The sequence below is a fragment of the Gouania willdenowi genome, chromosome 14, assembly GCF_900634775.1.
Source record: "Gouania willdenowi chromosome 14, fGouWil2.1, whole genome shotgun sequence".
Lineage (NCBI taxonomy): Eukaryota > Metazoa > Chordata > Actinopteri > Blenniiformes > Gobiesocidae > Gouania > Gouania willdenowi.
The window spans coordinates 16,060,080-16,086,018 of record NC_041057.1 but is presented as its reverse complement, the minus strand read 5'-3'; the positions used below and the strand labels follow the sequence as shown (position 1 = coordinate 16,086,018).

Here is a 25,939-nt window from a genome sequence, read left to right as displayed (position 1 = left end):
GTTAAGCTAATTGCTGTCTTCTAAATGTCCCACAGGAGAGAACGTGAGTGTAGGAATGGTTGTGTGTCTATGTGGCCCTCTGACAGGTCCCCGGTGCAGGAAGAAAGGGGTGCAGAAAATTACGGATCGGTGTTGCGGTCATTATCAGAGCATGTGAAACGAACACGTGGCTTTTAACACTAATAATAACACAAGTCTAACACACACACTCTAACGCAAATAATAACTTTTGAATTTTATTTCCTCACACTTTCATAAACACAGTCTAAAGTTAGAAGCAGTATGTATAGACGCAGAAGGTGGATTTCTGCCTTCACAATCTGCAGGACTAAGTGTGAGCTAATGCTCAAAATGTTTACAGGAGATTATGAAGCTAAACATACTTGAACTGCTGCTGAAATGGAGCTCCAGCTGAGAGGATGTTAACACTTTCCTATCAGTCCTTAGGCAGCAAACTTGGACACATAGGACCCGGCTAATGGGATCACGCTGTGCGGCAGATAGAATGTCCCGTGCTTAGATAACATTTTCACTGAACGAGTGGGCGCGTAGTGATAGAGAGGATGGAGAGTGAGAGCTGTGCTCAAGACAAAGCACCTTTTCTTATCGATAATTGCTTGGCAACAGCGGATCAGCTCCCTGATTATTCGCTGATTACTCTAGCGAACTGCAAGCTCTCCACCAACTCATTTAACGGTACGTTGTGATTATTACTCTGGGCCAATTGCAAGCACAATAGGAGCAGCATATATTAATCCAATTAGGCATTAATTTGCTTTAATTTGATGGATTTCCTGTTCGTACATTTTTGAATCTGTTTGGAGACGTCTTGTTGAATGGGGTTTGGTGCTGCTTTAAGAGTTTGTTGCAGTAGAAGACTGTGAGCTTTCATTAATGCATTAATACATTTTCTACGGTACAGTTACATAAGAACGCATAAAATTGCCATAAATGCCCCAATTTAGATTGAATTTTTGCCTCATTGGGTTGTAACTACACCCTGTACAGGATGCTAGTTTGTCACAGCGCAACATGTACACACACATCCATGCACACCAGAGGGCAATTTCAGTTCCTCCAAGTCACCTCATTAACATGTTTTTAGAATTGTGGGAAAAAGCCGAAGGAAGCACCTCCACTTAATAAGAATTTAAACTCTCGAAAGCAAAGATTGGCAAGTTTTATCACAGCGGGGCCACGAAAATGGGACTGTCAGATCCGAGGGCCACGTTAACAACATTCATGTCAGCATTTAGAATTATGACCTTAATCTGATCATTAACGCAAGAAAAACGAAGAGTTTTGGTTTTTAGTTTCGTACATTTTTTTTGTTGTTTTTGTAATCATGTGTTTTTGGAGTCATTTTGTGTTATTTTGTTTACATGTATTTTTTCTCTTATTTGTTTCCGGTTTTTGTTGTTGTTTTGTGTGTTTTGGAAGTCAATTTGTGTATTATGTTTTTTTGGCTACTTTTTGTCATCCTGTGTACCTTTTGTTTTTTCCTCATTGTGTGTGGTTTTGGAGTCAATTTGTTTTTTTTTGTTTTTTGTGTGTTGTTAGGAGCCATTTTTGATGTCGTTTTGTATACTTTTTTTTTTTTTATTAGATTTTGTTTCTGTTTTTGTAGTTCTCCTTTGTGTTTTTAGCCTAAATTTTGTGTATTTTTCAGTCATTTTGTGTGTGTTTCAAATCATTTTGTGCATATACGAGTGGGCCTGCACAAAATTTGACTGAGAGTTGCATGTGGCCCCCGGGCTGCCAGATGCCTATCTCTCTTCTGAAGGATAATATGAATGAACCCTCCTATTATCCTCAAATTTTACTAACACTTTTTACCCTTGGGGTAAATCTGACCCCAGGGGTATTCGCCTTTTTTTTGAAAATTCTTGACCAAGTTTATATGTCAGGCACTTTGTTTATTTATTAAATACATAAATAATCCTTTGATAATGAAGGCTTGATGTGTTCTCCCACGCAACATTAATGACCACAAGATGATCTTTCCTGCAGTGCCACCATCAGGTCAAACTTTCAGTTTTAGAGTTAGTGTGTCTTGAAAATCTTTCAACCAAATCTTTTCTATTTGGGGTGCACATTCATGACTCTTACAGAATGAACCATATTAATTGATGTTGGTCTTTCCATTTTTGGAAGGGATTGGGTCTGCTGGAGGGTCAACACTCACTCTAATCAGATGAGAAAATGCCTCAAAATCAGGGTCCTCCTCAACGCAATCCTCTGTGTCAGCCACATTTTCCTCTACGTCACTATCACTGTGAAAGAGCTGTTCCAAAACCTCATTGGCCACGTTTACATGGGAGCTTTAATTTGTCTTTAAAGCGGAATAAAAGTTAATTCCTCTTTAACCTGACCTTGTAAACACATAATTCCTAATGTTAATTTAATTCCGAATTCAAGTTAATTCCGAATTAGGTGGCTGGGTTATTCCCTTTTTAATTCCGAATTAGATAATTCCTCTTTCTTGTAAACGCTTTACTCGGTTAAAGCGGCTTTAAGCGGCTTCACGTTCTCCCCCTGTCTAATCAAAGCCTTCCCAACCCCCAGACCTAAAGCGGAATTATCTAAAGCTGAATAAACAATTTTTTCATGTAAACCTCGTTCAGGAATTACCATTTACATGTAAAAACAAAGCAGAACACTTTAATTCCAAATGATTTCATTCGGAATAAATAATTCAGAATTAAAAAACATCATGTAACTGTGGCCATTGACAGGAAACCTTTTCCTAGAGGACATTATCAAAAGAGAGAGTGAGTGAGTGTGCAGATTGCAATACACACAGAGCACAGTAAGGAATGATTTGGATAATTGTACAATTTTGCTCTTCCCATAGTTTGCATGAACTGCCAATGTCCTTGTGGGAATACCCCGCCCAACAGACCCGAGCTAAAAGAGATTAGGGTCAAATTGACCACGGAGGAACACCAATGAGTACAATATGTGTTCAGCACATTGAAAAAATATATTGTGATATAGTTAGTTGTCTTAATTGGTAAGTGTAGGTGTGTCATCATATATGTGGTGCTTGGCTTCACTGCTTCATAAAAGACACGTCATCATATTTATTGATCTAAAGTAATATTTGGAGACGGAAGGATTTCAAGCCATTAAAACCAAATATGGCCCTGAAGCCATGTCAGATCAGAGATCTTTGTTTCCATAGCAACAAATCCCAATGGGAACACTGACCCTAACAACCTTATCAGTTTTTCCATTTCAGAGGAACAGTGGTCAAGGCCTCAGCAATTCATCTTCATGATTTTTCTGCAACTTTCTGCTCTAGGTTTATGGTAGGACAAAATGTTTTGTACACAATCGGAACTGGCGCCTGTGATCGCATTTATACACTTTTTTTTAAGGAGCAGATTCATCAACAATTGTGGTCTTTGATCATTGTACTACATTTCCCTCCAGAGTATCATTGATGGACAAGGATCATGCTTGTAGACAAAAGAAAAAAGACAAAATAAGCCCCCTAGTGAAGCCCCCTAATGGAGAACGATACTTATCCAGCTTCAGGGACTGGATTTGAGCACCCCTTGTGTACACAATGCAATGCAACACTTTTTTTCATCACTTGTTAGACAATCATACCACCTGATGCACAGACAGTTGAAACTCTTTATGAGTGTAGAAGGAGAACGAAGGACGACTTACATCGGACTTCCAGGTACACGTTCTTGTTGTCCTGTCCAATGGAGTTGCTGGCGGTGCAGAGATACTGGCCGGCGTATGTAAACTGGACGTTTTTCAAGGTGAGGGAGGAAACACGGGCGTGACTGCGCACCACCACATTTTTATCAAGGCTCTATATTAGAAAAAACAGGAGAGAAAGATCATTATTTTCATATTTAGAGCAAGTATTGGAAATGGATTGGGATTCTTGGAAAGTTATGCTGGTATTGTTGCTAAAGATTAAAAATGTGATGATGAATGATGTGATAGTGAGGTTTGCTTGTAGTATATTGATTAGTAAGGACAAAATCAACAAATTGCTGATTAAATGCAAAATAAATTCTGATTTGTTTGTTTTTTTTTTTACTTCAAAAACCAAAAAAATCACAGACTTTTGGTCTAACAACTTATCTGTGAATATTGCAGTGTAAGCATACAAAAAAGTGATATTTAAAGGATTATTTGTCAATGCATGGTTACTGTTAATTTAAAGAAGTCATATGTCATTTGTGAAATCTGACAAAAACAATATGTGATATTGTCTCGTGTTTACAAAAGCAGAGATATAGGTTGTGCGTGCACAGCGAGTGCAATAAACTCCAAACCCTTTTGCTAGGTCAATTACTCTCCTTTTTTCAGCATGCTGCAGTGTTACAAGCCATCTAATTGTTGTTGCAACAGTGTAATTGCAGTGGGACAAAATAGCTTGTTAGGTTCTCTTTTTATTTTCATTAGTAGATCACATTCATCACGCCGCCTGCTCGGCTTAAGCTGCTGTTAAGTTAAAAACACAGGCTGGCTTTTACTCCGAGCAGCTCACTGCACGGGCGTGAACACGACATCTGCACACTGACATGACTGTGCAGGGCAACCTAACATGATATTCACATTCACAATAAAACACCTGTTTTCATGTTCCTAATCTCTTGCAGTGATAAATGATGTGAATTAATTGGGAATTACTGCTTTATTTTATAAAATAAAGCAGATAAAAGCCATTTTCTGAGTAATTGTCTTCAGGCAAGACATTTTACAAACACTTCCTCTTAAAAATGAAAAGAATACATTTAATGGTGGTTTGTTGGTGTTAACCTTTGTTGTGCTTATAGGCAATATCTTTAACTTGCCTTTATTGCCAATTCATTATTTAAGCTGTGTAAGCTACATTTTATAGAAATGTCGTATGTAGCCGACACTGCACAAATGTGTTCATCTGCGTTCATACCTATACATCCACGTGTGGAGCTGAAAGTACTCACATTACTAATTGAGTTGCATTTATGGGTACTTGCACTTTTTGTTTAAATATATTTCTAAATCAGTAATTTCACTTTTACTTAAGTATGTTTTAAAAGAATTAAAGTCATTTGTTACATTTCTACACCCAACCGTTACAGAGCACTTTTTTTTTTGTATTAAATTGATCAACAAACATTGTGAAACTACAAAAACATGAAATGGCCATACAACTGTATGTATATGTATGTATGTTTATACATTATTATTATTATATTTCCTGTCAGAGACACTGTTCCACTGTTCTTGTGGTTTTGACCCTTGTTTTAGGGCCTTGGGTTTTATTTTTGCTGGAGAAAAAAAAAAAAAAAGGATGGACAATACGTGTATTATGTATCATCTTTGTTTACCATTGTATTGCCAAATGAAAAAGATTAATGGAAACAATAATAAAATAAAAATGATCAGACAACAATCAAATGCATCACATCATAGCTGACTAATTAAATTAAATGTAATGCACCGTGCCAAAACAGCATTGAATGCTGGTTATTTTACCACTTTCTTCAGTTCAGGTTGGGTTTCTATATATATATTATGTTGTTACCCACATTGCACTGTTTTAGATGTATCTATACTTAGAGTCTGAGCTTTTTATTATTATTATTATTATTTTGAATTGAATTTATTGGTGTTATTTTATGTACATTTAACATTTTTTACAGATGCCTTTGTGGAAAAACAAATGAAGTTCCAATTGTGCAAGATTTGGTCTCTTCCTTTTTAAGTTTGTACATGAGATGTTTACTGTATGCAAGGGATTCTTACACCTCTGTAGATGGACTATAGCCTCAAAAGTTTTCAAGATCATTTGAGGCTTTAGAAATTTGTTTTAATAATTAAACCCTTTTAATTTCTCTTTCAGTTTTCTTGGCGTCCTTCATGCGTTGAGGTTCTTCTAACATTTATAGAGTTCATGTCTTTGAGGGGGGCTGTGACAGTCTGGTAACTATGACTAAAATAGTGTGACCCCTAATGAAGCAACGAGGATTAGCAGTTTACTTTATTAAATAAAACCACACGCAGCTAAGGTGAAGGATGGCTTAAACAAACAAAACCATCTACACATTTCATACCTCCCACTCAGAATATGTATATACCTCAAAGTTGTGTAAAAAAAAAATACATAATGTGTTATAGTCAGTATTAACATTTTAATCATTGTAAAATTGCTTATTATTGTCACGCTTGCTTGTAGATTGCAATGACTTCACCTGCATAATAAATTCACCAATCATACCTGCTGTTTTTATTAACATTATGATTTATTAGACCGCTAATTAGCAACAAGAACCCACCAAAAAGGGAAGGGTATTGATTAATAACCCATCAAAGTGATCAAGAACACACAGATCTCAACGTTAATATTAATAATAATTAATTATTATCAATTTTAAAACCCCTAGCCCCTACATAATTGAAATTATTGTGTATTTTATGCATGCTTTTTAAAGGATAGGCTCCAGTTTCCATTAAAATGATAGGCAGGTATGGAATATAATTTACTTTACTCTCCCTGTGGACACAACATCAACAACAACAACAGTTGATTTACATCTTTCTTTACTGGCAATAATCCTCCATTAATATTTAAGGCAAGCCTTGGGTTTTTTTTTTTTTTTTTGCGCATACGTTTTTATAAATAATGCAATTCTATTTGTTGCATTAGCCTCCCGGCATGGCTTGTTACTCCTCACGGGGCGGCTCGAAAGAAGATGTGACAGAAATATTTCTGCCGTTCACCCGAGATCTGAGGGAGTGTCCTGGAACATTTTGAAAGGGCAGCATTAATCTTGTCTAGCTGCGGCTACACAGGAAAGAGCTCAGCCAGAGCGCACCGCTGGAATGTAAACAGGAAAAGGTTGGTGTGGAGAGATTCTTTAATAATAGAAGCAGAGGAGAGGCCAGTCCGGTTATTGAATCTGAAATATCCTTTTCATCTTGAATATACGCATTAGGAGGTATTAAAGTGGATTTAACCGGTGTGTTGTCATTTATTACTGTCAAAACATATGTTTCTCCCCACTCCTTACCATCCACACTTTTTAAATTGCCTATCATACATTCACCCACTACACAAAGCCACAAGTTAGCTTGGCTAGAATACACACATATGTTTGTCTGGGGCTTTGGGATAACTTTCATTGTGACATAATGTAGAAATGTTTGCTTACAAAAACATATCTCTGTCACACCTATAAGCACACATCCCAATGAGATGTATTCTCTGTGTACGTCTTCAATTATCCACGTTCAATTGCAACTCAATTGACCAGCATTTTTTCCAATAACAATTAAAATTACAATTATTGTTTCACCCTGAAAGTCAATTACAATTACATTCTCAATTACTAAAGTTAAATTTCAATTAATCACAATTACTGAGTCTGCAATTTAAAAAAAAAAGCCCATAAAATGTAACCTTCCTCTTGTGTTAGCTTTCTGTTAAAAACAAAAAAAACAATAAAAATATTATCTATCATCTAATCTGTTTTTCATCTCTTGGTTACCTTGTTAGGCTTCCGAAGAAATGAAAATATTGGTATTAATATTTTTGGTGTGGGCCCCTTTTTCTGTCAGTATAGCCCTAGATTTCAAATTATTTTCAAAAATGGTAAAATGATCCTCAAGAGAACTGACAAGTAGACAAGATATAAAACATATTTTAATATTTGTTAACTATGTATGTGTAAACAGTAGAACCAATTACAAAGTCAATTATCTGAACTCAATTACATTTTGATTAGAACAACATATTGTGATTACAATTATAATTAAGTCATAATTGTAATTAATTACTAATTACGCCAATACAATTATAAGACCCCAACCTTGGTAGTAACACATTAACCAAACAGCACGACATGTACTTGAATAGTGCATTAGCATTAGCTGGCATCACCCTAGCATTTCCGTTAGCAATAGCTCGCATGAGTTAACTTTAGCATTAGCTTAGCATTAACATTAGCATTAGCCTAGCATTAGCTAGCACGAGTTAACAATAGCATTAGCCTAACATTAACATTATAATTTGCTGGCATTAACATTAGCATTAGCATCAACACAACATTAGCATTACCATATAATTAGCCTGGCATTGGCAGTAGCCTAATATTACCATTAGCTAGCATTAGCATTAGTACTCGTACCCCCTATGACAATTTGCGTACCCTTGGGGGTAACCATACCCCACTTTGGGAACCTAGGCTCTTGTCCTCCCTAACTCCTTCACCCTTGTGTTTCCCTCTCACACAGTGTTACACATCCCTTTCTTTTTACATCTTTCCCCTAATAACATCTAACTTAGCCTTCCTTGGGGATTAGATGCAATTATAAAACGTACATAGTGAAATAATTTAACTACATGTACCGTTAACCTACTGTATAAGGAGAAATGCAAACATGGTGAAGAAAAAAAAACCCCACGTTTCTGCTGCCATCATACAGTCATTCACTTTTATAGAAGTGAAGCTGACAGCCAATAACAAATGTGAAGTAAAAACCATTTCAGCCTCTAAGGCAAGCCTTGGCTCTATTTGTGCCACATTCAAAAGAAGCTGCTTTCTATAGATGAAGGGGAATTTTATATTTTCCGACGTCTACCTACCTTCCCCCATATTCCAACTCTTCACCCGATGCACACATTTCTTTTTTACAGAAAAAGTTTGGAAGCCAAGATTGAAACATCTTTGCACAGTAAAACTGTACCAGACTAGAGACGGATGTTTAGGCTCTTCTTTTTTTTGTTTTAAGCACAGCTGTGGATGCAAAGCCGAGCCAGCAGTTTCCCAAAAAAGGAAAGTAAAAATCTGTGTTTCATCCCAAAGCGAATCTGCACCATGTTGAGCGTCAAAACCAGTGACAGTGGTTCTGGTCCACTTATGAAGGAATACATTGCATTTTAAACAGACAATTCTACATGAGTAAAATGTGAACTTTCCCATATGGTTTTAAAGTGCCTTTATGCAAGACATGGAACCAAAGTAGGACTGGTGTTGTGTAGGACAGCTCTGTTTGACTTTATGTGTCAGTGTGAAATAACAAACATGATGAACAATGTCAAGTACTTTGACACTTTAGCTCTCAGGAGGTGGAAAATAGTTCATATGTCAATAAACGTTTACATTTAAATGGCTAATGAAATTAGCTTTTGGGATATGACTGCTTTTTGGATATCCAGCTCAAATTTAAAGCGATACATTACTTTACACTAAACATTGGAATCAAACAAGACAAACCTCCACCAGCGTGCATTCCTATTAGTTAAGTTTATATATACAGTATTTGTCTTTCAGTTTGGCTTTCCTTATCTTTTGGGCCAAGTATCCGTTTAAAGCCTAGGTTTCCAAAGTGGGGTACAGTATCCGAATTGTCATAGGGGGTACATGAATAAAAATAAAAATATAAAACATAAACCGTTCAGCATTCAGAAGCCTCCATGCATTGCCACAAATTATCTAATCAAAAAAAGCACAAATATGACGAGAGCTACATCCAATTTACATTCCTTACAGACTATTATTCTCTTTTTTTTAATTATATATTATTCCTCAACAGGAAAGGTAAAATACGGGTACGGGACTATGAAAAGTTTGGGAACCACTGGTTTAGAGAATAAAATCTATTACAAGGGTGAAGAAGAGTATAAATACATTTTTCTTTTCATCATTAATTAAACCAGGGGTTGTAACCTAGATTTACATACCAATCAATAGTGAATATGACATCGTTGTGCAATATTTTCAGGTTATAAAAAACAATAAATAGTAGCTTGGGGCTTGACCCAAATAGTTAATTATCACCAAGAGTAACACATTCCGGTCCAAAACAGATTATATTACAATAACTTCCTGTTGCATTATAGCAGTACTGTCAAATTAAACTGACGTCAGGCTTGTTTTCCACTTTATGCTCAGTTTCAAACAATTAGAATGAGGCCAAGAGTTTATCTATAGCAGAATCTGTCAATATTTACTAAATGTGCATGAAAAAAAATGCTGCATTTATTAAAACTGATTTTGTTTTTAAATTTCTGAAGCCAATTGTTGAAGAGCAATAAAATGTCTTAAGAAAAAAACCCCACAGGACTGAAATACATTTAAAACAATGAAATGTGATCATTTGATTAAGAAAGGCATTTTAATAATACTCTTCTGCCCAAGAAAAGCCTCACACAGTCTGGACGCAGACGTTTTGATCTGTCGAGCCATAAATCCCGTCAACTGTTCAGCAAAGTGACATGATAATGGCCGCACACTGTGCTAACAATAGACCCAACAATGCTGTGTGATGTGATAATTGAAATACCCTTCAGTAGATTACACCAGTCGTAATTCAAAGCAGGAAGTAATGTCATTTGCAAGTCAAAACCAAAAGCAGTTAGATGAATCTATGAATTTCCTAAATCTATTTGATGGAAATGTGACGATATGAGCATTGTTAGCATGTTACTTTGAGGTCCAGGGCCAGAGAGTTTGCATGTAAAGCTCAGGCGACACAAGGAAAGCAGAAGCCATGTTTAATTAAAATTTGGCCAACATTGTCCACAGCAGATGTTGTGTTACTGCATCGCCCAAAACACGCACGAACAAACCCCCAAACTACCAGCTCTGCGTCATCCTAGGAGAGGCAAGTGAGACCGTTTTAGTCTTTATCTTTTTGGTCAACCAACACCAAAGAGACCACAGTTTAAATCAGGCCTTGGTTGACTGAAAAAGTGCGCTTCTGTTGTGTGTGTGTGTGTGGCTGTGACCAAAAACATGCAAACTCCTGACCCATGACAAGAACTCACAGCATTTAAAACCACTTGGTTAAGATTTAGTAGAGCTTGGAGAGTTAGAGCCCAAAGCAGAGCAGAAAGGACTTTTCTATGAGTGCAAAGCTGCCACCGCTTGGCTAGTCGCACAATGTAGGAATTGTTCTTTCCTTACATCATGCACAGTCTAAGAATAAACCAGACTGTGCACAGGCAGGAAGAACAGCATGCTACATTTCCTTTAATGGGAACTACTTTTCCAACCATAGGATGCTGTGCAAGCCTCGGTTGCAAAAACGGGGACAAATAAATAGGGCAAGTCTAAATGTGTAGCAGACCTAAATGGATTAAATTAACTGTACTACGCATCTAATAGTCTACATTTTTAGTGGAAAATAAATGTGCTGCGTGGGGGGTTAAACAGCAACATTCCTGCTCTGCAGAAAATGGGTTGGAAGGGACTCTATGATGTCAGTTTCTGCTACCACCACAACCAGATTCAGGCTACGGTAGATTGTAGCCATACCTCATATTTGTCTGTTCGTGTCCAAGAAGCCTAGAAGCACAAACACATTGCACAAAATAATCTTTCATTAATGCTCGATGGACAAATATGTTCAAGCTGGAGTTACCTGCAAGAGAGGTGCAACCGGTTATTTGAAAGAACACAACAGGAATCGTCAGTATTTGCCAGGATTTAGGGTTAAGGGTGTGGGATTTGTGCTTTGATGGTACATCAGTTTGGTTTTCTGTCTATGTTGGTATTTACATACATTTGAATTAGTTGGTAGGTGTTCATTTTGTTCCTTGTCCCTGTTTTGGGGCCATGGATTCCTGTTTGTTTCATCACACCCTGTCCTGTGTGTGCTCTGAAAGAGTGATGAGTGATTTTTGGCCAACCAGTGTTTGCATATCATGTTCTTGTCAAGTCAGGACTGCTCTTTGTATTTCCACTCATGTTGAAGGTCTATGGTGAAATAACATTTTAATCCAACGTTTTAGCACTTATTTGGACGTCATCCAGTTCCTTGGACGTCATGACATTATTCATTAATTAAATGAGTCAGTTATGGCACATCTCATTTAAAAAGTAAGTACACCCTGAATACATGTACTTGTGTATTCAATAGTGCTGTTGATTGATCCTCGTCACACTCTTCACATTTTAGTAAAAGTATTTTAATTCTGCGTATTTAGTTGTAAAATGTCAGATATACTGGCCACTAAGGGTTGAACGCGGTTTATTACAGGTGAATTTTACTATTGGCTGAAACGGATTCTTTAGGATTCCCCTGCGTCATCAACTTTCACTGTTGGTCCCGCCCCTCCTGTAAAAGCTGGGAGGAGGGAGGAGGGTTTCCTCCAATCACAGCCCTCAGTGAGCATTGATTGACAGCCTCACTAAGGAAGACTCATGGTGCGTGCGTTCCTGCGGTGATGTTTTTGACTGTGCTTCTATAAAGAGCAGATTCTAAGCTAATCAGAGGGTTCATCAAGCTAGGTGTGTTTTTACAGACACATAGTGTGCGTAGTCCCGTCTGACTCTGCGTGTACGACTTATCTCTATGTGCACGGAGTGGTAAGGCTGTAAGACTGTGTGTGAGTTTCACGTCGTGATTACGTGTGCCTGTGTGTTGTAGTGACAAATTTCAGCTTATGCACCCGCTATGTGTGTGTGTACAGACACATCATTGTGTGTATCACAGTCTGTCTCTGCACACAACGGTGACCGGATATCAGAGTGGGCGTGTTTTACTGCTACAGCAGTAACGCCCATAATCTAGGCATTTTTTGAATTTCCCTCCTAGTGGCAGGTCAGTAGAAGGCAGGGGTGTACTTACTCTTTAAGGTTTCAGTTATGACATGATTCTGGGAAGCTTTAATACATTCCCTCACAAAAATTATTACATTTAATTTGTAGTAGACTTTACTTTGGTAAATCTCAAAGTGCTAAAAAATAGCAAATAGGAGAAAGTTTGACTATAATGTGACAAGTGATAAAATGAATTAGGATTGTACATCTGTACTAACATCCAATGGCAATTCGTCTGTACATAAAAGAGCAATTACCATACGATCAGCAGAAGTTTCACAGTTTAGCAACAGCGAACATGAGCTGAAACAAAATAATGTGACACTGATCGATCAAAAAGAAAGGAATGATGACAGGCTGTGAGTGGAGAATATTGGGAGATGATTGGCAATGGTGACAAATGAGTCCCATCTTCCAGGTGGTTGATAATACTCACTCGCTTGCAGTAAAAAGTGTGAATGCTCTCCCTAATTGTCTGTGATAGATAGCAGCTGATGGCAAAGGGGGGGGGTGTTTATAGGAGCCAATGGATATACCGCAAATCTTTTGTGAGCATCCTCCGGCACTCATGGATGAATTAAACTCACCAGCTCAGCTCCTAATAAATAACATATTAATCAAAGAAATGTGTATATATATATATATACACATATTGTTTGATCCGAGAAAACAATATTCACATTCATGTCAGGAATTAAAATAGTTGCCAATGTGAAAATGATAACAGGAAATTACCGGTACAGAGGGGTTTGTGTGTTTTTGGAATTATTTTGTGTATTATCTATTATTTTGTGTGTTTTAGGTGTTTTTTGTGGGTTTTAGGAGTTATTTTGTCTACTATTGTTGCAATTTCTTTACTTCAGTATGTTTTAGCAATCATTTTGCTTGATTGTGATTGCTTTCTGTGTCTTTGAGTGTTTTTATTGTCATTTTTTAAGTTTTCTTCTGAATCATTTTATGTATTTTTGAAACATTTTAGCTGTCTTTATAGTGTCTTTGATGTCATTTTGTGGATTTTCTATTACTTTGTGTATTTTAGGAGTTTTTGTGGATTTTCTATTATTTTGGGATGTTTATGGAGTTATTTTGTGTACTTTTGGTGCAATTTGTTTACTTCAGTATGTTTTAGCAATCATTTTGCTTGATTGTGATTGCTTTCTGTGTCTTTGAGTGTTTTTATTGTCATTTTGCATGTTTTTACTATCAATTTGTATGTATACATTTAGAGGCCGGGCCACATGTGGCAGGATGACAGAAGATTTGTTCTGTCTAAGCTGACACACAATCCAAAGGGAAGAAAACTTCCTTCCTGAACCCCCAAAACCTGCAAGAGGGAGCGAGGTAATAATTAATCTAATACTGTTTACGACACTCACAGCAGAAAATTACCTCTCTGAAGTGACTAATTTTCCAGCTGCTCACATGGTTTTGACAGAATACGCTGTTTTTTTTCCCCCATCAAAACCAGTTTAATGAGCTGATGAGAGCACAATAATAAACTAAGATGAAATCTGATCACTCTGACCACAGGAAGGCTCACATATAACTCACTTATTTAAGGAAGCATTAATTACCTTCTGTTACCCAAGCTTTAACCAAGTCTTTTCACTGATGTGACTTAAGGACGAAAAAAAAAAAAAAAAAGCATAAATGCATGCTAAAGTGTGTTTTAAATAGATTATCATAACGTTGCGGCTTTAGTTTATTTCATTTTGATTGAAAGGCTAAATTTAAACAGTGGATTATCACCGACGGGGCAACTGTTTCACTGCGATAATTAGCTTAATCTTTTTTCACTTCATTCCCATCTTATTCTCTGCATTTCCAACGAGTGCTTTTCATCACGACTGCACAGAAACGTCTTGAATGAATGCCAACAACTAATAAGGAATGAAGTGCAGTTTTTTTTTTTTTCCCGATGAGCCGGAAACGATTTCTGCACGTTTCATCCTCAGAGCAGGCTGTTTCTAACACTGGGTTATGTGGAGAGTGATGACCTGACCTGGTTTGGGCCATGTGCTGGTGGTCCTCACTGCATTGAGTATTGGGTAACTACTTTGTGTCGATGTATGCTTCATGACTTAAAGCAGTGATTCTCAAACTTTTTTTTTTTGGCTCAAGTACCCCCCCTTCTCTTATTTCTGAATCCAAGGACCCCCTTTGTCCGACTACAACATTTTGCTTAGAATTTGTTTTTTTTAACAACTAGAGAGCATAATGATGGAATGAAAGAGTGATAGTACTGAAAGAGTGATAATACACATTTTAAACACTTTAATTTTGTAGAGAAATGGAAAGAAATACTATTTAGTGCAGTGGTTCACAACCTTTTTTGGATCGTGACCCCATTATGAAATCAAGAATTTCTGACGACCTCAAAGACATTTTTTTCTAGAATTACTTTTTGATCATGTTACTGTATTTTAGTTGAACTCGAAATACAGTACAGAAATACAGCTCTTTAAGACTGTGTAATATAAAATGAATAAAACATTTCAAAAATGTAATTACATTTTTCTGAATTTTCAGGCGATCCAATTTAAACTCCAGGCGACCCTACATGGGGTCCTGACCCCAAGGTTGGAAAAACCCTGATTTAATTGCTCCTAAATAGATAGTTTTTACCCTGGGGTGAGACCAAGACTGACACTCTGTGTGTAAATTTTCCTCTCTCAAGTACCCCCTGTAGTACCCCATACCCCATTTGAGAAACACTGGTTTAAACAGAAATGTGATGTTTCTTGAACAGACATGATTCTCTTCCCTGCGACCTTTTTGATGTCCTGTTTCTTTAATTAGCTACCATAGCCAACATGACCCAGATGGCAGAGAACCTTCACAGACATAGCAGGATTTTTCATCTTTTTGCAACTATAATTGTAAAACACCATATGGTTATTAGCATGAGTTGTACCTGCTCTCCTTCAGTAAACACACTCTTCCCAAAGCTCCAGGCGATGGTGGGCGTAGGGTCCCCTGATGCCTCACAGGTCAGGGTGACTTCCTCATCAAACTCTGACGCAGTTAGGTTATTCAAGTAGGTGATCTTGGGTTGCACTATGGACATGAAATAAGGTCAAGATACAACATGTCAATTAAGAAAACATTCCTTTCTAAACATGGACAAGGCAATATGAAACAAAATAAAACCAGATAGTTGAGTTGTTCTTGGCACAGAGAGCATGTGAGCCATTTATCGGCTTTAGATTTTGGCCACTAGTTAATTATAGGACCAAAACTAAGGCCAAGTCACCAATCGTCCTAATCTAAACCCTTTACAAATCTTTTTTAGAGCTTTTAACTTGTGGAACAAATTTCTGGGGACCTGAAAGACATGTCAGCTTTACGCATATTTAAAATCATATCATTACCAATCTTAATCTTGTATATATCATGTATTTTTTTATGTATTTGTTGATGTAATGAAAATGTGTCTTGATGTACCTTTTATGTAATGTTTCTGTGTATGTTTAACTGTCTTTATATATATATATATATATATATATATATATATATATATATATTTTTTTTTTTTATTTTTTTTATATGGACTCAAGGCAGATTAGCAACCACCATGGGGGAAGCAAATAGGGATCCAATGAACAAATAAACAAATAGGACCTAAAGTGATTTACAACAAATAAATTGCATAAAGAGATATATAATACTTAATACTTAGCCAGTGAGATGCTAGCCTCAGAGTGACTGGGTTACAGTACAGCATGTGGCTTTAGCTGCCGTGTGAAAGAAACTTCACAGCTGTTACAATCTCCTTTCTTCCTTCAGCAGTGCAGAAAGTGTTTTAAAAGATTTACTTTAAACCAAAGACTTTCAGTATAAAAAAGTACCAAGAGGAACATATCTGTACTTTGAAAAGGTGTTTCACCTCTGTCAAAGTACTGGATATTTTTTAAATGGCCTTCAGGGAACATCGACCATCAGGAAAAATAGAATCCTTGTACCATGCGAGTCATAGATGTCTGACACCAAGCTAAAACAATGATCTGAAATGGTTGTCAGAAAACCTTCAGAGGTTGATGTGACAATGTGGCTCCACAATAAACCATAAGGGTGGCCATGAGGTTCCTAGGAGGTCAGAGAGGAAGAAGATGCAGTACTTAGACTTTAACTGCAGCTGGCTGAAGAAATGATGGCTCGGATGGCTGAGTAGTTGAGGTCAGTAGGTCAAGAGGGGGCAGTGATTATGATGATACGAGGAATGGTGATAAAGTACGTTCCAAGAAAGATGAGGAGCTTGTCAAACCACAGCCAAGTGACAACGCCAAAAAATATGGGGCCCTGTATTTGCCAAAGATGGTGGAGGCAGAACATGTATATTGTGCTGCAGGAGCGAGGGATACAAAGGGAGAATATTTGTCCAGTTTCACATGTTTTTATGTGTTTTAAATACATATCATGTCTGATTTGTTGATGCTGTGTTTGATTTAATCTACAGTCAAGTTTCAGGTTTATCAAATAGACAAAATTATAACAGACTTTTGGCTACAAGTTATAAAGAGATGCCGACTTTAACATACATATATATATATACATATATATAAAATTACACTGATTTTGTCAGTGCTTAAGTGTAACATAACATATATATATAAAATTACACTGATTTTGTCAGTGCTTAAGTGTAACATAACATATTTTAGTGTGACTATGGGAAATGTGTTTAAATGAGCCCATGCTCTTGTTTTGAAAGGCTTAATGGAGAACAAAGTACTGTGTTGCAGCACTTAACAACAGACCCCCTATTTATCACGGGGGACACTTTCAGCTCTCCCTCAGGCAGTCTCTGATTGGGTAAGCCTTCTGTTTGGTAATTTCATCAACCAATAATGTAAGCAAAACTCCACTTCCTAAATGGATGTGTTACTGTACACCGCCTAAATACATATACTTATAGTACTTAAACAGTATAGACTGCAACTTCAATTTCATCCTCCATAGTCACAAGTACATGATTACATAACTTCAGGCTGACATTTCTGTGTTCATGCTGAGAAAGGGTAATCAAAAGCAATCGTCAATACGGGAGAGTAAATTAAAAAGGCGCGAGATAGAGATGCTTGTGTTGTTCTTGATGTTGTTGTGCACGAATGACGTTATTCTCTTACCGAACACGTTCAGGCTGACTTCCTCACTTTTCTCCCCCGCCTTGTTCTTGGCGATGCAAGTGTAATCTCCTTCATCCACTTTCTTGACATCTTTTATTACCAATTCGGAGCCATCCTCATTCAGGCTGTACTTATCGCCCGTTTCAAGGACAATGTTGTTACTGTGGCAAAGAGAGAGAGAGAGAGGGGAAAAAGACAAGAGTTCATCTTATAAACGTATGTCTTCATAACTTGTGGCGCCTACAAATACATTTCTATAACCTGTTGAGGTTTTATCGTATGGAGCTACAACACAGAAAATGAAGAAGAAAAAAAAAAAAGAAGCTTCTGGGTATATTTGAGACTTAGCATCTGTGTTTATAAAGCCTGCATCCAAAGAATGATAACACTGCTGAAGAAAAACACTTCTCGTCCTCTGTTGTGAAGCATAGCTTCACTTGAGGTTGGATTCTGGAATTGAGTGCTCACGTGTCTAAGCCGAAGCATCCCTGCAGCCTTTAGGGAGCAGACAGTGAGTGACAGTGAGTCTGCAGCACTGAGGAACTCTAAACACACCAAGCATCACCAATCTATCTTTGTTCACCGCTGTGCACATCTGTCCATGTTGCAAGAACCTTGATGTCTGTCCAAACGCTTTATTAGCCAGAAAACTTTGGTGTTTAATGATCGAAGATGATCGTGATCTGGATGAATGGGAACCTTCAAAGACACTTTAGTCAGGAGTTTCATTGTCTATTCTACTTATATCCTCATTTGTCAGGGTTCCTCTGGGTGCTGTAGTGGAGTGGTTGTAAGAAACAATGCAGGATATGAAGAAAAAAAAAAAAAACACTGCATGATGGACACTATGGTTTGAGTAGACAAGGCCTGAGACTATATAGTGTACTGTACATACATACCGCTACGCACAATGTCAAAGAGTCCCAGTGGTGTGTCTTGTTTAGTTTTGGTAGGATTTGGAAGCTAAGCGAGTGGTTAAAGACACTGTTCTCTTTTGGAGTGTTTCCAGTCAACAAACGGGCCCTCATTTATCAACCTTGCATTAAAAGGGTTATAAATTTTAGTGCACATTTGGTCGTATGACAGGACCGTGTGATTCGTCAAACATTCGCATTTGACCAATCCTAGCGTACAAATGATCGAATGTTGATTAATCCGGCAGCTGAATTCACTCGTCACTAACTTGTTATGCCCTCCTGTTTCGGAAGCCCCACCCACTAAGGTCAAACAAGAAAAAAAGCTTTTCCAAGATGTAAATCGGCATCCTCACATCTGAGGATGTGCGAAACAAAGATGTTCCTTTTGACAGTGTGAAACCTGGAATTAAAGAAGCGCTCCGTGGAAGAGAATCGGCTACTGAGCAGGTGACGTCTGCCCCCCTGTGTGCACTGCGAGCAACTTCACAACAAGAGATCCTGGAGACACACGCGGATGTGTTTATATCGGCCCCAGTCTGCACACTTTAGGCAATAAATATCACATTAAAATAAATTAACGATCGAACCACTTTTAAGAAGCCTTGTGCGTCACTACCAACACGTAAAGAAGGTGAGATGGAGCTGAGGAGCAATTACTTCGTACTCCTGGCTTGTTGTGTTGCTAATGTAATTGCTGTACATCTTAAAGGAGAGATGTCAGCTTTTTATCACAGTGGCAACGTTATCCACATTCATGTCAGTATAGAATAAGGATGAATCTATAAGCAAAGGGTATGTGTATTTGCTGTTTTTAAAGAAGTTTTTTTTTTAATCTTTCTGTAATTTTGTGTATTCCTCCTGCATATAAACAAACCGAGGGCCACATTTAGCCAATGTCTGGCCCATAGCATTTGCCTGCTTGCATATTTGTTCTATTTTTGTAGAGCTTATTTGAAACAGTAATAGTATTAAATATTTTTCAATAATTAATAAAAACATCCTACTGTAATATTTGTAGAACAAACAATGATGGATGGATAATAAACATGCTCAGCATTCAATGGAAGTAGAGATTTCAGGATTTCAAGACCATATCAAAATAAAAAGCAGTAGCAAGGAGTCATGCTGAATTTTAGGGGTTCATAAAATTAGTGAATCCTAATGATATGAAAAGGGATTTTTAAAAGCTTGAAATATGCTTCTTCATTCATGGATTCAGTTTTCAGTGAAAGGACTTCGCACCCACGTTAACTTCCCCACTAATGTGTCTGTTTTAGTTTTAACACAAACATGAGGCTTCATTTGATTGATTCAGTTGGAGGCTTTTATTTGTCAAATTAAATTTCCCTTGGAGCATTGCTAATACAGGACACCTCATGCGATAATGTAAGTGGCATCTGTTAAGATCTAATCATTAAAATCAAACATTGCATAAAACTGCACTAAAACCACACATGTAGACAAAGCAAAGTACACAAACAGAGCATTACTATCTCTAAAAATGGTATTATGAACTTTTGGCACAGGTTTATATCATGCAAGTGACTAAGAAAAGCTGCTATGTCATGGAGTTAATCATAAAATCAAGAAACTGGCTGAGAACAAATCAGAAATAAACGGAAGAGGATTAGGGCCACTTAAAAAAAAAAAAAAAAAAAAAAGAGAGCGAGTATAATATTTATACATATATATATATATTTATTTTTTTATTTTTTTCCCCTTGATCTTTTATTTTTATTTTTTTTGTCTATTTTTTTTTCCCTCCCACGCAAAACACAGGTGGAGACAGGACAGCGTGTTTCTGAGTGGCTGGTGAAAGAAAACGAACAAGCCTTAAAAGTGGATTTATTTAAATTATCATCTCATCCTTTATATTCTCCACAGGTTTGTATTCAGGGAACTTTACTACAAACGTCAGTAGATGTTTTAATGCAGATCAACCTCTCAGTGTCTTTCACTTAATGCTCTGTATCCACAATGTTATAAAGAAAACTACCATTTCCAAAAAAAAAAAAAAAATTTAAAAAAAAAAAACATAAAGCAACACAACATTAGTAATGATGTGAGCACGTCTGTGGTGTGTGATGTTACTAATGTGTTTCAGGGAAAAGTGTCATGGTTCATTAAAGTGTTCAGAAAGGGTGTTCAGGTGGGCGGAGCCAGGTAGAAACCCAGAGTTTCTTCGATAAAACCTGCAAGCGACCAGGTTTAGTTCACGGACAATGTTGCCATGGTAACATACTCAGAGAAGAACATACCTCGCGTTTAGGAATGGGATACTCAGAGTTTCCCTCATTCGAGCCTGAACATACTCAGAGTTTGAACATAAGCCGCTTTATGGAATACCCCTCTGCAGTTCATAAAATAACTTTTTAGTAAAGGAAATTGTCACATTTTTTAAATAAATATGAAACACAACACAATACACAAAAGTGAGAGAAAAACACACAAACTTACTGCAAAGCTTGATTTCCTCTTATCATGTTAACGTCCATTTGTTCTGTATGTTATGGACAGATTCTCAAAGGTCCTGTTGTACAGTCTTCAGAGGATTTTTTAGGTCACAGAGAATCATCAGGAGCTATTGGATGCACCTGTGATGTTCTCCCTCAGCTGATTGCAATCAGCTGAGAGGCTATATAAGGGGGTGGCAGTTCCCATAGCTCAGACGTGTGTGAGGTATCAACAGAATGCCATTGGTCAGTGTTCTGGTGTTATACATTTGACAAGATATTTTCATAGTGTGTTTTATTTGAACTAGATTTATAATTGAGAAAGTTTAAGAATAGAGTACAGTTATTTGATATTATGTGTGATGTGTATTTGGAAAATAATAATAAAAAATGTACTTTCAATCCATTTACGTAAGGTGTTTTATTCTTTTTCTTTTTTTTTTTTTTTTTTTTAATTAATAGAGATTTCAGGCAACCCCAATTTAATTTTAATTCCAGGCGACCCCACATGGTTGAAAAACACTGGGTTAAATGCAGAGAACAGATTTCATGTATGTACCCGTAAGTATATAGCAAGTGATTTATGTTCATGCAGATAAAAAACAATGTAAACCAAAGCTTCACCAGCAAACTAAGCAAACATATTGCCCTTATAATAATAATGCATCAATTTTATATATATGAAGTGTCTTGCCCAGGGACACAATGACAGATACCACTGAGTGACTCAGTGGTCACCCATCCACCTACTACACAGGCACAGACCTGCTTAGCTTCCGAGATCTAACGGGATTGGGCAATGACCAGCCTGTCATTATCCGAGACCTGATCAGAGAGCCGACTTCATTAAGGCGACACAACCTTCCCACTGGATTACTAAATGTGAAACATGCTATTTGCACTGCCACTCATTGTTGAAGTGTTTCTTCAAGTGTTTTGATTTTCCAATTTTCAAGGTAGAAATATTCCAGCATGTTCCCTTTGTTCACGCCTGCGTGTCACAGCGTTTTCCTGCATGTTAATGAACGGGAATCAGTTTTATTACAAAGCAAAACATTAACGTAAAATGGAGTAGCGCTGTGGCTGTTTAATGTGAGTTCATTAAGAACAAGCCTTTGCGTTGCTCCATGTGAATGTAATGGGCATAAGAGCTACTGTTGTGTAAGATTTTACGATGCAAAAAAAAAAAATATATAGGCGTGAAACCCTTCCTCCACCGCTCTTGGACCCATTTAGCATCTGCTTCTTTGTGTCTACGGCGAAGCACTCTGACAGCTGTTGCTGAGTCCAGCCGCTCGGTAATGGAGAAAGCAAAAGTCCAATGAAAAACCTTCCACCCTATTACCACACGGGCCTCGAATCCATTTGTGATATGGCTGAGAGTGCGCTGGGTTCCGAAAGGCACAACGTCACTGTCTACTCTACTGGCTGAATGATGAGGAATTGTTTTAGTTTGGAAAGTTTCACATTTAAATGTTTTCCCTTGCATGGCAGGAGCTTTTTTCTATTGCCTTCATATGCTGGAGAATTGAAGTAGAAATAAGAACACCAAGCACTTAGTAAAAAAAGAGATTTCTAAGCAGAAGTTTCAGGTTGTGACAGAGTTTAAGTACCTGGGTCTTTGGATTTATACCAAGTTCACACTGCAGGTCTTAATGCACAATTCCTATTTTTTTTAAACATCAGATTCTTTTTGTGTTTGATTGTCCATATTACATATCAAATACATGTTCAATCAGTTTGGAGTATGAATGGAATGCGACCCTGAAGTAACTCGCATGCGCAGAAGAGGTCCTAAGGTGACCCATGACCAGGCAGGTGTTTCGCGGATTTGTTTTTTTGTTTTTGGATGCATTTTTTTACAGCGTATGAACGCACATTGTGTTCTGCGTCCTGATTGGCTAATGCTGCGTTCACCCACCAGCGACACATCCAACTTGGTGAGTTTCACTGCCTGCTGAAGCGAGGAGCTGTACTCCTTTTTCTCCTCTCATAAACATAAACCACCAGTGAAAAAAGCCGGTGTGGTTAGCGGCTAATGCTATGCTAGCTCAGTGCTACAGAGAGAACTTTTACCTGCTACTACCACCTCCTCACTGATTCTCCTCCACGCCTAATCCTTCCTAGTCTGGTCCCGGTTATAAAGGCCGTGTCATACAGCTCCAGGTGGTCACACACAGCTTCTACTCCATGGTTGAATGGTTGCACAGACCGGTGTCCGTGATGATGTGACGTCATCGTCAGCAAAGACTGAATGTGTTCGGCATTAATGTCTGATCGCTAGCAGTGTGACTCTGAAGTGCCGTATGTTTGCAAACAGGTTTATGTTTTAAAATCTACGAAAGTTTGAACTTTGAGAGCGTTTAAACATGAGAGAAATGTTAATTCCTGCCTGAGAAAAGTGTATAAAGTGTGTGGTGAGAGGTTTTACAGCCTTAAAACATGTATAATAATTGTAAAAAATAAAGCTGACTACTTTGCGAATTTTGCTTATTGCGGGTTATTTTTAAAACGTAACCCCCGCGATAAACGAGGGACTACTGTATATGGAGGCGTCTAGTGTAGGACTGTGTGTTGCATTGAGACGGAAGTCAGCACTTCATAACTTTAAGGAGAGTGGAAAAAAATGAAAGCCAGATTTATCACACTATCACTGCTACATCTTTACAATGGGCTGTTTGGATGTTTGGACTCAGATTTATGACGTTTTCGCATGGTGATGACATAGGAGTCAGCCGTCCAGAGTGCAGTCGCATTGTGAAAAATTGGATTTGTATCATATTTAGGACCACATATAAAAATGACCTGGGTCAGATTTGAAAAAAAACGAATTTTGCTGTTCAGACTACAGATCAAATGCACGTTATATATGGACATAAAGATCGGATTTGGGTCGCATTTGCCTGGAATGTGAACGTAGCCCAAGTCTTTCTTTTATGACTCTTGTCAAAATATGTCGGCATGTTAAACTCTTTTGAGATATCAGGAAGCTTACATGGACACCATGATTGTTCCACATCTCACATACTGTATTGTCTTCCGAGTTAGAAAAAAAAGACATTTTGTTGACCAGCTGAAAACGCATTTTAAGAAAACACAAACTTCTGACTTGGAGCGATCTGATTAGATATGCTATGCTTTGTTTGGTCTATGATATATTAAACCTTGTGGCTCTTTGCTCATTAGAGGCTTTTGTTGTGAAGAAAACGAGTGACCAAACCATAAATTTTTTTTTTTACTGTTGATGGATGGGAGCACCATGCCTGATAAATAAATGAATGAAATGAGTGACACTGATGAATGGCCTACCGTGCCCAGGTGACGGTGGGTTCAGGGAAGCCGTCTGCATCACAAGCCAATAAAGCCGAGCCATTGACGTCTGCTGTAGCGTTGACGTCCAACTGTCGTGCACGGATGCTGGGCAGCACTGAAACAAACCAGAAACGTTAAGTTGATAAGAGATCTGAACTTGATAAATATGGCTAAAGTTAAAATGTTTTAACTTGCGGACAGGAACATATTGCCATTTTACATTGAGTTCTACACCAAATACTATTTAAGACAGAAAATCTCAGGCGTCGCCAGGCATCAGCGGCCATTTCGGACTAAAGTGACGTACTCAATGCATCGTGCCATTTGCAAACAGAGTGTCCTTGGATGGTGCAAGCAACCAAGTACATGAGCTTAGAGTTCTTTCATGATCTGGAAAAAAACTCTGATCAAACAGAATAATGGAGGAGACATTACTCTCGAAACCCTTTTATCGGTCACCTGTGGATTTTTCAGGCTCACGATGTTTCACTCCTTTATTCCATATGCAATCACCCGTTTTGTGTCAGTGCAGGAATATGGTTGGTTCATCTCTTATGGTAATGATTTATTAATTGCATATCAACAATAATACGCACGTCTTTGCAGAATGAGTCCACCATAAAATGGTCTATGCAGCTGTTAACTGTTTGCATCTGACTGGTACACTTAATGTCAACATTTTGAAAAGTAACAAAAGAACTAAGTGGAGCACCTAATTATAAGTCTGACTCTTGTAGGTGTGGATTGGAGCATAACCACAAGTGAAAATATATTAAAAGTAAAAAAAAAGTAGAAGTACTGCTACTTGAATGATATTGTACTCAAGTACAAGACATATATAAAATACTCAAGTACAAGTAAAAACTAGCTTAATAAAATAGTACTCAAAGTAAAAGTCACTAGTTACTCCCCCCCCATGTTTATTTTTGGTAATAAATCTTGCCACGGTTCCCCGCATACAGTAAACAACTCATGTATAAACTTAAAAAGGAAGAGAAACATCAACAATTCATTTTCCACAAAGGTGTTTGTATAAAATAAAAGGTTTGTCAATGTACAATTGTTTAAAAATAAATAAAATAACACCAATTAATTCAAAATGAAGAAAGTACTCATTTATGAACTGCAAAACTAAGAAAATAATAGCCATTTAATGCTGTTTTGGGGCGGTGCATTACGTTTAATCTGGTTGGTCGGCTATGAAGTGATGCATTTGATTGATGTCTGGTCATGTCATTTTTTGTAGTTTCACAATGTCTGTTGATCATTTTAAAACAAAAAATAATAATTCATTATTTTAATAATAATAACTTACCTGTTGGGTGTAGGAATGTAACAAATTACTTCATTTCAAACGTACTTAACTACAAGTATAATTGCTGATTTAGAAGTACAAGTACTCATAAAAGCAACTCAATGACAGTAACGTGAGTACTTGTAACGCATTACTTTCACCTTTAAATTTTAGCGATTAGTGAGGAGATGCCATGACTGACATCCCAACATTCCAACCCACAGCTGTCTGGATTCAGACAGTTTGGAAAGCAGACAGATGAGCAACATGGACCGAC

General features: G+C 37.5%; 1 protein-coding gene across 10 annotated transcripts in view; it reads right to left on the bottom strand.

Annotated features, from left to right (window-relative positions):
* The window catches only part of ncam1a (neural cell adhesion molecule 1a), a 298,057-nt gene that overhangs the window by 53,617 nt on the left and 218,501 nt on the right, over nucleotides 1–25,939 (bottom strand). For 6 of the 10 annotated variants that reach the window (XM_028466134.1, XM_028466136.1, XM_028466137.1 and 3 more), the window contains exons 6-10: nucleotides 24,366–24,483; nucleotides 17,687–17,847; nucleotides 15,475–15,617; nucleotides 11,274–11,303; nucleotides 3,679–3,829 (exon numbers count right to left, since the gene is read on the bottom strand). In XM_028466134.1, the coding sequence (XP_028321935.1) occupies nucleotides 3,679–3,829; nucleotides 11,274–11,303; nucleotides 15,475–15,617; nucleotides 17,687–17,847; nucleotides 24,366–24,483 (603 nt within the window). The remainder of the gene's footprint in view (nucleotides 1–3,678; nucleotides 3,830–11,273; nucleotides 11,304–15,474; nucleotides 15,618–17,686; nucleotides 17,848–24,365; nucleotides 24,484–25,939) is intronic. The other 4 variants (XM_028466135.1, XM_028466140.1, XM_028466143.1 and 1 more) reach the window with 1 other exon arrangement.